A 16,978-nucleotide genomic window follows, 5' to 3' on the forward strand; every position below is an offset into this window, starting at 1 on the left:
AGACGATCTTGGACGCAAGATCAAAACATGTCAGCTTACAAATATTATAATATGGCCTAATACCCCCAATACATATTATGTCCTTTAAGTGATTGTGAAAGTCTATATTTTAAGGTTTGCTTACTAAGTTGTGCTAGAGAATGATGTTTCAGATGTTTTTCACACTGTCACCAATATGGCTACTTATGGGGTTTGCACGACATTGGTTATAACAACTATCTTCATATAACCTAAGGCCCTCTCTTACCTTCCATTTTACTTGATCAGGCACGACTGTTGGGTTGAATGAACAGATGATCTCTGACCACACTACATCCATTTTACCCAACAATTTCCATTCATTTTAGCAGGCGTTATGGATTATGCATTACTTCAAGCAACTGTTTCTTAAGAATGAAAGAATATTGATGTGCCAAAGTGAAGGATTGTACATATTGTTTTCACTAGCACCAGAATATGTCTACTTCCTTACATTTTGCAACCTTTCCAAAATAAATACTGTTTTAGCAACAGCTTTCTTTGTAGGCCTACAGTCCACTTCCTGACATTTCTTAACCAAAATGACCTACACTTGAGCCTTTTTATCTTGATTGCTGTAGTCATTCAATTAAACTTACCATATTCAAGGGTAAGTCAATGAATTCACTGAAAAATGATCATGACCCCCCAGGGAGTGTGTAGAATAAAAAACTGCAGTGGCTATGTTAATATAGACTTTTGTTCCTCAATGATCGAGAGATGATGTAAGACTAAGATGAGATGTGTCAGGCAAAATGGAAGTGCATCCATACGTTAAGTCTTGTCAGCTGTTTCAATGGAAACAAAGCCATGGCCTATCAGTCTTTTGGGCAATCATCCATCTTCATTCAGTTCATGCAAGACATCCATTTTGCTGCCCACACCTAGAGCATCACCTTATCTGTCTTGACTAATTGAGTAAAATGGAAGGTATGATTGAACACTTGGATGAGCCTCAACTTCCTTTTGGTTCTTTGGATCATCCACATAAGTTACAATGAAAGCTTATCATTTAAACCACATAAGATTGCATAGCTTTAAGAATTCATGTTAGACTCAAACATGTTTTAAGCATGTGATCTGTTCTCCTCTAATTCTTCTGGTAATTTGAGCAATGAATTTTCATAAATCCATATACAGGACTCTTACCAAAGGGAGGGTGACTCAAAGAATCTGGTATGTCAGCAATAACATGGTCTAATTTCAAAGCTGCACAAAAACAAATTAAAATGAAAGTCAAATAAAGTAAAATATGAAGGGGTATCAGAAAATAACTGGAATGATTTTTTTTGTGTTTCAATAATCCCGTGCTGGAGTTCGCAGGTGGTAGAACATGCAACAAAAGGAAGTCAATCCCTTTCCGAAAAAGAACAAATGCTTACATTGGCCCAGCTGCGCGGTGTTGCAGCAATGCATGGGACATCAGAATCAATTATTTGCAGAACTGTTACCAAAGTCGTAAATGTAATATTTCCTAACATAGTACGTTGACCTGGTGACGGGATTTCTAATGAAGGGTGAATTTCCCTCTGTGTGTGGATGTGTTGGCGGTACTCTCGTTAATATTGATGTGTGTCATCATTTGAGAGGTTAAAGTTGCTGAAAAGGATGTCCCGTTTCTCCTTGACAACTTCTAGCACGACCAGCTTCTTGTAATAACCTTTCTTTCCCATGATAAGAACCTCAAAACTAACGGTACCACAATCATACCATCATGTTCTCTGCGAAAAATAAAGCATTAAAATCATTGAGTATTAGGTCTATACAGTTTGCCCATGGAATAAGTTTGATCGGCTCACTCATTCGCAAAGACTTTTCACTTTGCGAAGAAATTGAAAAGTACAACCTAGATCATGGTGGAACAGAACGACTTTCCACTTTGTAAGAATTGAAAAGTGAAAAGTGAAATGTTGAAAAGTTGCAAAGTTCGTTCGTGGAACAGGCCCCAGGTGAATACAACATGGATGGCTATACCCCAGGACGCCATTTGCGCCTTTTACGCATCGATGCCATCACGTATGGAACAAGTTATCAGTGCCTATGAAGAACCCAGTGCCTACTAGGCAACAGGACACATGCTGAACCTAGATGACTGAAATGCTAATCGTTTCTGCAGAACAAACTAATGAACATGTCCTGTGAGTATTAACTTCCTATCTCTAGTCTTTCAAGATGTTCTGTTTTTTATGAACATGAGTGTATGTTAGCCCTGCACCCACTAAAATAGACCTAGGGAGAACACTGATCCTTCATGTGTTTTATGTTGCACTGACACAGCAAGATCTTATGGCGACAATAAGATAGGGCTAGGAGTTGGAAGAAAGCGACCGTGGCCTTAATTAAGGTACAGCCCCCAGCATTTGCCTGGTGTTAAAACCATCTTCAAGGTTGTTGAAATTTGGACTGAAAACCTCCTGAATGCAAGCTCACAGCTATGTGTCCTAATGCGCACAGCCAACTTGCTTGATTATCTTTATTTTTGTGACACCAAATCCTCATTCTGTAGCATCATTATTCGCGAGTACAAGCCCTCTTGCATGAAAAATTAAACAATTTGAAAACACTCTTACTGTGTGATGATCTGTGATCAATTTTGTTTTGTTGTGTGCCATAATGCAGTGAAAAGCTTTAAATTTATGGGTCATGAATAGAGCCAAGAATTTAGGCTTTTGCCTTTTTTAAAAATCTGGGTGGATATATCGAAGTGTCACATAGAAACAAACATGTTTCCATACGTTTGGGGAACGGTAGGACCAGTTATTTTGCCTATTTCAGCTTCCGTAGCCTATTTGATATAGTTTAATGCCTTTTTTTTTTTTTTGTCTTTTTTTAGTTGTGGATATATTCTGCTGTTATTTATGTACTAAAATTAATCAACGGAAAGAAAAATATATAATTCCAATATACTGTATTAATAAATTAAAAAATAATTTTAACTTAATAGACAAAAACTAACGGTTACACAAATGATATTTTCACATTACACAAATCGCTACTGAAAATTCCACAAGACAAATGGTTAAGATGGTTGCCAGGTCCCGTCACTGCTACGTAAAATTAAATACTGGTAGTGATTATTGTTTTAAGAGGAAGAACAACTGACACTAATCAGAAAGAAAATGAAAGAGATCTTATACTTCAAAAATGAAGGTATCGGCAAAAGAAAAGGAGGGGTAATGAAGAGCATGAAAATGAAAGACTCCCGAGGCCTCGCAGGTCTAATACTGTTGGGATTGAAAAGAACAAGAGTTGACCAAGGGAGGTCAGACAGGAAAGGTAAGAGCAAGGAATCTGACACAAGTAAGTGGAAGCAACACCAGACTCAGCTAAAGGAACTGTGATCACCAACCCACACTTCCAGGTTGAGAGGCCCTGGTTCCCCTTTTAGTCCCCTACTCTTACGACAGACAGGGTATACCGTTGACTTTATTCTATCATCACCACCCATGGGGGATGTAAGATTAAGTGTTAATATGTGATGCAGATGTGTGTTACATAGCTTACGTTAAAGCATCATTATTATTTTAGTGCCCATTTTTGTCATTATATACGCCTATTTCAATTATTTTACTGCCTACTTCTTAAATGTTAAGCGCTTATTTGCCTGCCTACTTTAGCAGAAATAAATGCCTAAACTTCCTGGCTCCAGCTATGAGATTTAAATCTCGTTGCTGATAAAATGTGATATGAATATAAAGAAACCATTACTCTACATTAAGAATCAATTATGATATATGGAAGATATCAGAGAAATAGAAGGCCATAATTTAGCTTTGAAAATCTTCATTTTACATCAGGTAAAATGACTCATCTGGCAGTGAGGAATGTGTAATTTGCAGGATAAGGCTCAACAACTTCTTGACATCTTGTGCTAGAGACAAGTACTGAACTTCAACCAGACAGACTCTACCCTCAGAGGAAATCTCTCTGATTGTCATTTGGATAGCTGGCTGGACCAACCATGAACTGTCTGTAAAGTGAGGGACAGTTGTTAAATTTATGCCACATTCGCAGATCAAAACACTTGTCTGTCCTGTTAGGAATCTAACACATGAACCAGTTGGGCTACCTTGCCTCTTACTCATCGGGACAAGATTTAGAATTTCAATCAGTTGCAATACCTAAAGGTTCAAAGGAAAAGGACAAAAACTTTTTAGTTCAGCAAAATGTCTCCAGTAATGGTTTTATCCTTTCCTATTTCACAACTAGACTGAATAATTAATTATATGATGTTATATTGGACCAATGTTTTATTTTTATTAAGTTCCAGCAGTTTCGGTTATATAAACCATAAACTGATATTGAACAACATCGAGGAACAACTTAACATCTTGGAATCCATGCAAATTTGTCACATCATGCAATACCACACAAAACAAACAAAACGTTGTCACAAAGATTCTTACAAATCTATTTTCATCAGCAATTTGTATGGAGGATATTTTAATTGTAAACTCTAAATATTTGGTGTGTTGTATCTCTTAAAACAATAATCATAATCTCACATAAAAAAATAAAAAACTTAAGAAAATAGTTTTCACTGAGAATACAAAAATTCGAGTAAATACGTTTAGTCATTTCATACAACGTAATGCTACCATTTACTAAGAATATAGCATGTAGAAGAAGCCTTGTATTCATTACCAAAGAAGAACATAAACTCATCTCTCATGCTTTTACCATCCTTCTCTGAGTATGAATACTTTCCATGTATCTCTCTACAAGTTTGTAAATATTACTTCGGCAATATGTAAATAACAGCTCACAGAATATGGTGTCAGTTAAAGGAAAGCTTACAAATGGATTAGTTATCTTATGACTCTATGTTCCTAAAAGGGTTTAAACTAACAAGAGAATGGAGCGTGTTTACCTGTGGCGGAAAGTTGCGACGTCGAGCTGCTTTTCTTGCCCAGCCCCATGAACTGGCTACTCCCAGACTTCCCCCCACTTGTGCCAGAACGGTCTCCCCGATCGCCCGTCATCTTCCGCCGTGAGCCATCCAGTCCGTGTAGATGGCCCACTGCCGTGTCGCTTAGGCTTCCGTCTTGAAAGGTGACAAATAAAAGGAAAGGAAAAAAAAAAAAGATATTACTTCTTCCAGTGACAAAACCCACTTCACAAACAAAAGAAAAGGGACCAAAAAAAAAAAAAGAAGAAGTATATTGAAGTCCCTAGATTATGAGATTCCTTTCTTGGAGAACCCTAGTATTTGCAAATCTATGTATCGTTAAACTGGTAAATAACTGTAGCAATATCAAGAATTATTAAATTTCAGAAAGAGCTAGATAGAGCCTTACTTTTGTTGTAACCGTCTCTTATGTCCAGTTTACATGATACCAGTTTATGAGACAATTATCAGAAGACAGTTGACTGACTTACAATTATTGGCTATGTGTGAACACTTCGGTCCAGTTGTCTAGGCAAATGCCCTCACAATTGCCTAGGCAATCGATTGTCTTTAGGAGTAGACCGAGGACAACGAACTGGACCCAGCTGCAACCCCCAACACCCAGAGCTCAGTATTGTCGGGACAGTTGACGCCGTGTGAACGTGAAAGGCCAGTAGCTGTATATTTATTTTGTGCCAGTTTGCTTGTGTCAACCGAGAGGTGCAGCCAACTGCGTGGTCTTGATAATTTAAATACTTTAATTTATAAATTATTTGTAAGCTGTTTGCATAATTATGGCTGCAAAGTAAGGTGACAAAATTAATGTAAATTTTGTTGAGCTGTACAGGGAATGATGACATTTGTGGGACCAGCAAGAAGACCTGTACAAAGACAAAAATGCTCGTCAAGCGGCATTTTCTGAGATTACCAATAAAATTGTCCCACTAACAACTTTTTTTTGCGGTTTTCGGAGACTCCGAGGTGCTGGAATTTAGTCCCATAGGAGTTCTTTTACGTGCCAGGAAAAAATAGCATATGAAGTTCATAACCCTTAAAACCAGTAAATCTACTGACACCAGGCTGACGTATTTGAGCACCTTCAAATACAACCGGACTGAGCCAGGATCGAACCTGCCAAGTTGGGGGTCAGAAGGCCAGTGCCTCAACCATCTGAGCCATTCAGCCCGGTCGCTGTGGACTGAGCCATTTCTCGTCGTCTACTGGCATTGCAATAGCTTCCTCGTGTGAGTGGGTTCTTGTTCAACTGGACTGGCCAGTGATTGTCCCACAATAATTAGAATATAACTACTGTCGCCAACCATTGTCTCATCAACTGGCATCATGTAAACTAGACATAAAGGTGCATCCACACTCAGATATTTGTTGCTATACGAGTTGTATAACATTTACTCATCGCCGAGCACAAGTCTCTGGTGATTTGTAGCCCAGGCACATCTGTCCACATTGTGATGAGATATATATGGAAGATGAGGTGTACTTGGTACGTGTGGCTTCCTATAGATTTGACTCGAAGAACAAAAAGGAGAAAAAAGTGAGGTGGGTTAGGAAGTTACGAGAAGACACGAGTATATAAAACTTTCTTTCTACAAATGACAGAAGGTTATTTTTAACTTCCCAAGAATGCCAAGAAAGGGCTCTGAATACTTGCTACAGAAGGATTTCATTCAAGAATACAAGGTTTTGGCAAAGTGAAATCAGAGACAAAATTAGTTATAACTTAAAGAATCCTTGGCTACTTATGTTAAGCTACATTTAAAGTCTCAAAAAACTCAATAGTTCTGGAGATGTGTCTTCAATTGAATCATGCACTACCTGATCATATACTGGCAAGTTATTTATATTTTATACTTGTTTTTATATGTCTGAGTGTACATGGATGGTAGGGGAAGAACGGAGAGTTAATGAAAGAAAATATGCCAAACTGAAATAATTAAATTAAGTGTAAAACAAGTTTATTTGACAAGTGCACTCCAGTATTCATTACGTAGGATATCCACACTGAACCAAGGTTTCAAGGTCAATGATGCATTCATTGGTCTCCCATTGTTCTTCTGCCGTTCCACCAGGAACCAGCCCTATCATATTTGTAGTGCAACCTGCTACGCTTGTCAAGGCACATCAAATAACTTTGTGTCATAACTTTTGTGCCCTAGTGTAGACATGCCTTTACAGTTTAGTCCAATGCGTTTCATATCAAGGATCTTTCGGCAAATTATTCTTATACCTATTCCCAAAAAAGCCGGTGCTGACAAGTGTGAAAACCATTAGTTTAGTATCTCGCGCCTGCAAAATTTTAACACGTATTATTTAGAGAAGAATGGAAAGATAAGTTGAAACTGAGTTGGGAGAAGATCAATTTGGCTTCAGAAGAAACGTAGAAACACATGAAGCAATCCTGAATTTACGTCTGATCTTAGAGGATCGAATTAAGAAGGACAAGCCCTCATACATGGCGTTCGTAGATCTAGAAAAGGCATTTGATAATACTGACTGGACCAAGCTACACTGAGATAGGAAGTTCATATTCACAGGACATGTTCATTAGTATTTTCTTCAGAAATGATTAGTATTTCAGTCACCTAGGTTCAGCATGTGTTCTGTTGCCTAGTAGGCACTGGGTCCTGCATGGGCACTGATAACTTGTTCCATGCGTGATGGCATCGATGTGTATAAGGCACAAATGGCGTCCTGGGGTATAGCCATTCATGCTTCATTCACCTGGATCTACAGTTCATCTTTGGTGGTTGGCATTGGGTCACAACGCTGCACCCACTGCTCCACTCTATCCCACATATTTTCGATTGGCGACAAGTCCAGAGATCCGGCAGGCCAAGGCAACAGTCTGACATCCTGTGACAACAAGAAGGCACGTGTTCATGCAGCAACATGTAGACGCGAGTTGTCCTGCTGAAATATGGCGTCTGGGGTGTCGTGCAGAAAGGGTATGGCTACGGGTCGCAGGATGTCATTCACGGAGGTCAAACTGATCACAGTGCCCTGGACACGCACCAGGTGTGAATTGTGGTTGTACCCAATAGCATCCCACACCATAAGGCCTTGAGTTGGCACTGTATGTCTTGTGCGAACGTAGTCAATGTGATGCCTCTCCCCACTGTATGCGGCAAATAAAAATGCAGCCATCATTTTCAAACAAACAGAACCTGGATTCACATGAAAACACTATATGCTGCCATTCCTGTCCCCTGTGATGTCATTCCATACACCATTGCAATCTAGCATATTTATGCACATGAGTCAAAGGTAGGCAGAGTAGTGGATGACGTGCCGGGAACCCAGACCATAATAAACAGTGACGGACTGTCACTCCTGATAGTGTACGATGTGTTACACTGTTCCACTATTGTGCCAGAGCTGAGGAGGACACAGATCTGTCCTGCAATGATATTTGGATAAGGTGTCGATCTTCTCGGGGGCTGGTCTGGGTGGTGCGACCAGACCCATCTCCTCATGTTCTACAGCCTTCTATGAACCATTCTGTATACACCTGTAGCACTGCCGACACACTTCACCCCACATGAGCAGCAATTCCCCGGATGGATGCATCACGTTCTCTTGTGCCAAAAATGCGGCCTCTTTCAAACTCACTCATTGGACGGTACGGTTCTCGCATATATATGCGAGGTATCCTGCATGTCTGCTCAAGTCACACTGATCCATTGCCTTCAGTTTATACTGACAACGAAAGCCACAGGCATATTTTACTAGTCGGTGGTGGTAATAATGGCGTGTGGCCCCCGGAGAGGCCTGGTGCAGGTCATTTGATTTGACTCCTGTAGGCGACCTGCGCATCATGATGAGGATGAAATGATGATGAAGACAGCACATACACCCAGTCCTTGCACCAGGGGAATGACCAATTATGGTTAAAATTCCCAACCATGCTGGGAATTGAACCCGGGACCCCTCTGACCAAAGGCCAGTACGCTAACAATTTAGCCAAGGAGCCAGACATATCGGTGGTGGTGGTGGAGCGCTGAGATATCGATGTCGACCTTGAACCTGAGGGCCGACATGGTTCAAATGCTAATTATTTCTTCAGAACATACTAATGCACATGTCGTGCGAATATTAACTTTCTATCTCTAGTCTTTCAAGGTGTTCAGGTTTTTATGAATATGAGTGTATTTGAGATACTGAAAGTGATAGGGATCATATACTGAGAATGAAGAACTATCTATAATCTGTATAAAAATCAGTCAGTAGTGATAAGAATCAAGGGCTTTGAAAAAGAAGCAGCAATCCATAAAAGAGCGAGGCAAGGCTAAAGTTTGTCCCACCTTCTTTTAATGATTATATCGAAAAGGCAGTAAAAGAATTCAAAAAGGAATTTGGAAAAGGAATCACAATCCAAGGAGAGGAAATAAAAACCCTGAGATTTGCCAATGATATTGTCATTTTATCTGAAACTGCAGAAGATGTGGAGAAATTCCAGAATGGTATGGTCAGAGTCTTGGGTAAGGAGTACAAGTTGGAGTGCAGTTGAATATGCAGGAAATAATAAATAATAATAATATTGGCTTTACGTCCCTCTAACTACTTTGTCGGAGGCGCCATGGTGTCAGAATTTAGCCCCGCAGGAGTTCTTCACATGCCAGTAAATCTACCGACATGAAGCTGACGTATTTGAGCACCTTCAAATACCACCGAACTGAGCCAGCATCAAACCTGCCAAGTTACGACCTGCAGGAAATATTCGATTAGGAAGTGAAGTCTTAAATGAAGTAGGTGAATATTGTTATTTGGGCAGTAAAATAACTAACGATGGCAGAAATAAGGAGGACATAAAATGCAGACTGCCATAAGCAAAGAAGGCCTTTCTTAAGAAAAGAAATTTGTTCACTTCGAACATTGATAGAGGAATTAGAAAGATGTTTTTTGAAGACTTTTGTCTGGAGTATGGCATTGTATGGAAGTGAAACATGGATGATAACTAGCTCAGAAAGAAAGAGAATAGAAGCTTTTGAAATATGGTTTTACAGAAGAATGCTAAACATGAGATGGGTAGATCGAATCACGAATGAAGAGATTCTAAATCGAATTGGTGAGAGGAGATTGATTTGGCTAAATTTGACAAGAAGAAAAGATGGAATGACAGGACGCATCTTAAGACACCCAGAAAAGGACTTTGAATACTTGTTGCAGAAGGATTTCTTTCAAGAATACAAGGTTTTGGCAAACTTATAGAATCCTGGCTACTTATGTCAAGCTACATTTAAAGTCTCCAAACAGCTCATCAGCAAAATAGTTCTGGAGGTGTGTCTTCAATTGAATCATGCACTATCTGATCACATACTGGCGACTTATTTATATTTTATACTTCTTTTATACTTCTGAGTGCATGTGGATGGTAGGGGAAGAAGGGAGAGTTAATGAAAGGAAATACGCCAAACTAAAATAATTGGAATACAAATCTCCTTTGAAAAGACGGAGGTGATGCCATCCTTCAAAGTGGAAAGATCACCTATCACACTGACTAATAACAAACAAATTAAGGTTGTTAATAAATTTAAATATCTTGGAGAGATGATAACTTGAAACTTAAAAGAGAAAATATCAGTTGAAAATAGAATTACCAAATTAAAACAAGCACAACACATTACTTGGCCAACCTACAAGAAGAAATCTCTCTCGATAAATGCAAAATTTAAACACTACAACTCCGTTATTAAGCCTGAAGCAACCTATGCTAGTGAAACCTTATTCAATTTGAATACGAAATCAACTACAGATAAATTACAGAAAATAGATAGACGAATCATTAGAACAAATCTGAACAAAAAATACCAAGTAGATGGACAGACCTAAGACGAAATGCTGGTTAATAGAGCAAACGCCTGAAAAGCCATACATCTAATTTTTTATCTGATAGATGGACAATGGCAATTACTACCCAATGAAATTGTATACCAGGAGACTGAGTCTATAATAGATATAATGTGGAAAAGAAGAGTTGATTTTTTCTGTCACATATCATGACTACCAGAGACTAGGATACTCAAACATTTATTCAACTACTTTTGGAAAAGGAAAACTAAAAATCACTGGTTCAAAGAAGTCCAAGAAGATTTAAATGAATTAGGCTTGACAATTCAACAAATTGCAAACAGAGAAGAGAAGAGGATCCTGAGAAATAACGACGTGAGACTTAAACTGAAGACCTATACATGCAAACAGTACAACATAACTGACAAAGAACGGGCAGCCAGGTGAGAGAATGAAACATTTCTGGGAACAAAAGAAGAAAAATCATCAAATTGTAACCAATATTCATAAGGCTTGACTGTATTTAGATTGCTTTCAGTGCTCCAATGTGGGCATAAAATAAATAAAAAATTAAAAAAATATAAAAGAAGTTAATTTGACAAGTGCACTGCAGTATTTATTGCTCAGTGCGAGAGATATCCACACTGAACTAAGGTTTTAAGGTCAATGAGGCATCCTTTGGTCTTCCATCATTCTTCTGCCACTCCACCACGAATGTATTTGTAGCTCAACCTGCTGCAACTTGTCGAGGCACATCAAGCAACTTTGTGTCGTGACTTTTGTGCCCTACTTTGGACATGCCTTTACAGATAGGCAGGAAGAATGGTAGGGGTAGACCAAGGTATGAATATGACAAGCAGATTAGAGCAGATGCAGTAGTTACGTAGAAATTAAATGGTTAGCATGAAATGGTGGCATGGAGGGCTGCATCAAACCCGTCTATGGACTGATGATGTGAGATGAACAGCATGCAATGGTACGATGATAAATGGGGTTAAAAGTCCGGTTGTGAGTTTCATAAATAGAAAAATAGTCCTCTCAGTTTTAATTACTGTGTTGATGGGGTGAAAGTTGCTTTTGGGGATATTTGTAAGTACCTGGGAGTTAATATAAAGAAGATCTTTAGTGAGGTAAATAAAGGGTACTAATCTCTGCATATGGTTGTGGGGGTATTTAGGGGTTGTAGTAAGGATGTAAAGGAGAGGGCATATAAGTCTCTAGTAAGACCCCAACTAGAGTATAGTTCCAGTGTATGGGACCCTCACCTTATTCAAGAACTGGAAAAAAATCCAAAGAAAAGCAGCTTGATTTGTTCTGCATGATTTCCGACAAAAGAGTAGCATTAGAAAAATGTTGCAAAGTTTGGGCTGGGAAGAATTGGGAGAAAGGAGATGAGTTGCTGAAGTAAGTAGTATGTTTCGATCTGTTTGTGAAGAGATGGCGTGGAATGACATTGGTACACGGATAAGTTTGAGTGGTGTCTTTAAAAGTAGGAAGGATCACAATATTCATATATCTCTTGGAATTCAAGAGGACTAATTTGGGCAAATATTCATTTAGAGGAAGGGGAGTTAGGGATTGGAATTACTCACTGGTAATCACATTCAAGAAAATTTCAAGGAACTACATTGAGTTTCTCTCATTGGTTGGCTGGCAGGCGCGCCCAGCTTATCTGCTTCCCATTGAATTATCACTTCCCAACACACAGCACAGTGACAGCACGGGAATGTCCGCACTTCGCAGTTCAGGTCCATGCTTACAAGTGTCGCTCCAACTGTTCTCGAATTGCGAAGTGTTACTTCGGTGTATAATTCTCATATTGCCTCCACTTGTGTACACGGTAGAGGGAAGGGTATTTATGTACAATAATTATGTGAAAACAGAGTCTTGCAGGGAAGTTGTTAGGTGATTTGTAACACAATTTCCAGGTGTACACCCTCCACATAGAGAGACTGCATGGAAACTCTTTAAAAAAAAAAAAAATTGAGACGAGCTCGATAGCTGCAGTCACTTAAGTGTGGCCAGTATCCAGTATTCAGGAGATACTAGGTTCGAACCCCACTGTCGGCAGCCCTGAAAATGGTTTTCCTTGGTTTCCCATTTTCACACCAGGCAAGTGCTGGGGCTGTACCTTAATTAAGGCCACGGCCGCTTCCTTCCCACTCCTTTTTTTTTTTTTTTGCTAGGGGCTTTACGTCGCACCGACACAGATAGGTCTTATGGCGACGATGGGATAGGAAAGGCCTAGGAGTTGGAAGGAAGCGGCCGTGGCCTTAATTAAGGTACAGCCCCAGCATTTGCCTGGTGTGAAAATGGGAAACCACGGAAAACCATTTTCAGGGCTGCCGATAGTGGGATTCGAACCTACTATCTCCCGGATGCAAGCTCACAGCCGCGCGCCTCTACACGCACGGCCAACTCGCCCGGTCTTCCCACTCCTAGCCCTTTCCTGTCCCATACTCGCCATAAGACCTATCTGTGTCGATGCGACGTAAAACAACTAGCAAAAAAACATTTGTAAAAATTGAGAGGAACTGCTTCTTTACTCGATAAGAAGCAAAGTGTTAAAAAAAGTGTACTTAATGAGAAAGTAGACGAAATCGCAGAAAGATTATAACATACTCGTACAAAAACCCTAAGATGACTTGGACAAGAAGCCAGGGTTTTGAAGAGCTCAGCATGACGGGCTACGAAAATGTTAAAATTGACTTATTACCATCACGGTTCCCAGATTTAACTGTTTGTGACTTTTATTTATGGAGGAGCTTTAAAAATAAAGTGTGTGCAAGAAAGTCTTACACACTGGACGAACTGAAAGAACATTTCCCGAGAGAAATAGCCCCAATTATGGAAGACGAACTTATCCGTGTGAATCAGAGTTTCCTAAGACAATGCCAGAAATGTGTGGATGCAGGAGGAGAACATTTCCAACATCTCCTGTCATAAGGTACAAGCTTATTTTCTTATTTCTTAATTATATAATTACTAATTTTCTTTCTTAATTTTAATTGTTATCTCATGTCATTCACGGATAAAGTGGGCAAAGTGCTGCTTGTTCTATGCCGCAGAGGGGGGAGTTATGAGTCAACAGGAGGCAGATAAGCTAGGCGTGCCCTCTGGTCAACCGATGAGAGAAAAATCCCTGCAGAAATTGCTCAGAATAATGAGATAATAATAGGTAACATTTTCTTGCACTCCAAGACATTTCAAATATGACACATGTTGTATATCTGTCATATACATACAGGGAGAGTCAGCTAAAATGTTCACCTCAAATAATTCATAATCCACTGAAGATATTGAAAATCTGTTTACACTGTCAGCAATCAATCAATACTGATCTGCATTTAGGGCAGTCGCCCAGGTGGCAGATTCCCTATCTGTTGTTTTCCTAGCCTTTTCCCAAATGATTTCAAAGAAATTGGAAATTTAATGAACATCTCCCTTGGTAAGTTATTCCAATCCCTAACTCCCCTTCCTATAAATGAATATTTGCCCCTGTTTGTCCTCTTGACTTCCAATTTTATCTTCATATTGTGATCCTTCCTACTTTTATAAACGCCACTCAAACTTATTCATCTACCAATGTCATTCCATGCAATCTCTCCGCTAACACCTCCTCTTCTTCTTCTTCTTTCTCCCAATTCTTCCCAGCCCAATATTACCAAGGTGTTCATAATGGAATTTGCAGTACTTTTCCAGGATGTCAATACTTGCTGAAATAATGGTGCTAAATTATTATTTTTAAACAGAATTACATTTTTTTCTACACCTAGCATTAACCACAAGAATATCACTCAAGGAAGTTATCAAATATAAACAATAAATACCTGAAGACTGGTGCATCTGACATAAACTTTCATTCAAGTACAAGTGTTTTTTTAATAAGTGCCTTACCATAGACACTTTAGAATATTTTAAGTGTGTTTATTAAAAACAAAGTGTTTAACAGCACCATAGACGCGAATTTTAATTAAGTTATTATTTTCTCACAAATGCCTGAAGATTGTTACAAACACGAACTTTTAATCACGCCACCTAATTTTATCAAAAAGAATCTTACCATAGACGCTTTTAAATATTTTAAATATGTTTTTCATCATTTAAGTTTTTTAAACACAATTGTAAACGATACTGTAATTTAAGTATCATTCACATAAATCTCCTTACCCCCAATCCCCCCCCATCTTCCAATTCATTTAAAGCATCTAGAACAATAGTTTTTGGATTCCCATGGGATATAGTTATAAGATCCAATGTGCTTGCTTTTAAATGTTATCATCTAAGATTTTTTATATACAGCTGAAGATGACCACTAAGTGGTCGAAACATGTCCTGTGTTTGTTAATGTATTTTTAAGTTTGCCAAAGGCAAAATAAATAAAGTATCGATTAGGTGGCTTTTTAGACTAATTTGTTGATAGCATTAGAGACACAAACATTGCAAATTCAAGAGTGTAATTTTTTCAAAATCTGACAAGTACTTCTTGAGAAAATGGAATTATTTCGAAACATGCTTCATTACAGGTTATGAGTCTCATTATGATAGCCGTATTGGAGTACAGAATGTAAAGCTAAGTCAGGGCTCCGAACTGGGTTTCTCATTAAAGTATAATAATACAAGATGAAACAGTCATAAAATCTAGTTTGTGGAAAAAGCAATATTAAATGCAAATAAAATTCAATAATGAACTTGTCATAGTATTATATGTACATGGAATGAATACTAGTGTTCATCTAAAAAAGTACACACTATTTATTTGTAGAACGAGACAGTCATAATGATCTGAAATACATTTGGATTGTACAGATTGCTTGACATTAAGATTAAGTATGGCTGAAGATGCTTACAAAGCCTAAGCAAAACATGTCCCAATTTAACATGTATGTAGTATTTGTATCTTGGACTTAGAGATTTTAAAGTATTGGAATGGTGGTTTTAAAATAAATTTGTTTGAAACTTTTACATGCTTCATTTGCGAGTCTTGGGGTCTATTTAAATAAATCACTCCTCAAGCAGTTCCTTCAACTTCTTCCAATATGCAGGTATCTGAATAACTGGCAACATTTTGGAGGTTTCATCTGTCAACATTTTGTTTTATGATCATGAAGATGTGTTAATATAAATTTTCAGTATATAATCCAACACAACAATTTAACTGTAAACTTGTACTTTACAAGAGAACCTTTTAATGTCATATGTGTAATGATTTTATGTTTTAAGAACAATATTCATGTAATTAAGTTTAAGTATTCCCTAGAACAGAGATGGTGAACCTATGCCACGATTTCGGTGGCACGCCACATGAACATAATATTTTATATACCGGTATATGTCTTGTACTACAAATAATACATATCATATAGTGTTTCACGTGTAAGAAATAAATATCGAAAATCTAAATAATAGTTCCATTCGGACGTGCAATATGGCAACACTGCTACATTGATAGCTCCGAAAGTCAAGTGGGATAGTGTCGTTTTCTGGTGGTTTTGTATACGGGCATCGCAAACATGTTTTCGGTGCTGAAAAGAACAGAAACTTAACAAAGGCGGTGATGACCGTATTTTTTAAGAACTCTAGCCAACGGAATTCGGACTGATAAAAAGATGTGTTGCCTGTGTTCGGAAGCAATTCTATCCCCCACATGTAATGTAAAGCGCAATTTCAAGACTGGTCATTCAAATGTTTGTTCCATTTCAAATTAAGAAAGAAGAGAGTTCGTTTCACAAAATATCGAACATTACACAAAACAAACTAGTTCTTGTGTATCATATTTCCACCCTAGCAATAATATCAGTGCGGCTGCATAGTACAGCATGCATGGGAAACCAATTTCTGACGGTGAGTTGTTGAAACAAAAAGTTTCTTATTGACGTCCAACACGTTATTTGAAAACTTCCCTAACAAACAACTAATAATTAACAGAATTAAAGGAATGCCAGCCAGATGAACTGCTGTCAAGGATAGAATAATAAAAATGAGTGAAGAAGATTCGGAGAAGTTGAAAGCTAATTTGGATAACTCCCACATGTATGCAGTATGTTTTGATGAAAGCATAAATGTGACCTTACAAACAAGGATAGCTTTTTTTTTTTTTAAGATTTCCTTATGGAAATGTGATGCGGGAGAAATTAGTTTAATTGTTGAGCGTACAAACTACAACATGGAAAGATAATGAAGCTAGCTAATGGAGGAAGTGAAGTCCATTCTCAATATTAGTACTTTTGATTTTTATATCTAATATTTTTTTTTACAATTTGTTTT

The 16,978-nt window shown here is 38.2% G+C and overlaps 1 protein-coding gene across 1 annotated transcript in view; it reads right to left on the reverse strand.

The window, feature by feature from the left end:
* The window catches only part of Rim (Rab3 interacting molecule), a 738,199-nt gene that overhangs the window by 277,335 nt on the left and 443,886 nt on the right, over positions 1–16,978 (reverse strand). The window contains exon 18 of the mRNA XM_068230365.1: positions 4,889–5,062. Coding sequence (XP_068086466.1) covers positions 4,889–5,062 — 174 coding nt within the window. The remainder of the gene's footprint in view (positions 1–4,888; positions 5,063–16,978) is intronic.

This window comes from Anabrus simplex, chromosome 14 (assembly GCF_040414725.1).
Source record: "Anabrus simplex isolate iqAnaSimp1 chromosome 14, ASM4041472v1, whole genome shotgun sequence".
NCBI classification, from domain to species: Eukaryota; Metazoa; Arthropoda; class Insecta; order Orthoptera; family Tettigoniidae; genus Anabrus; species Anabrus simplex.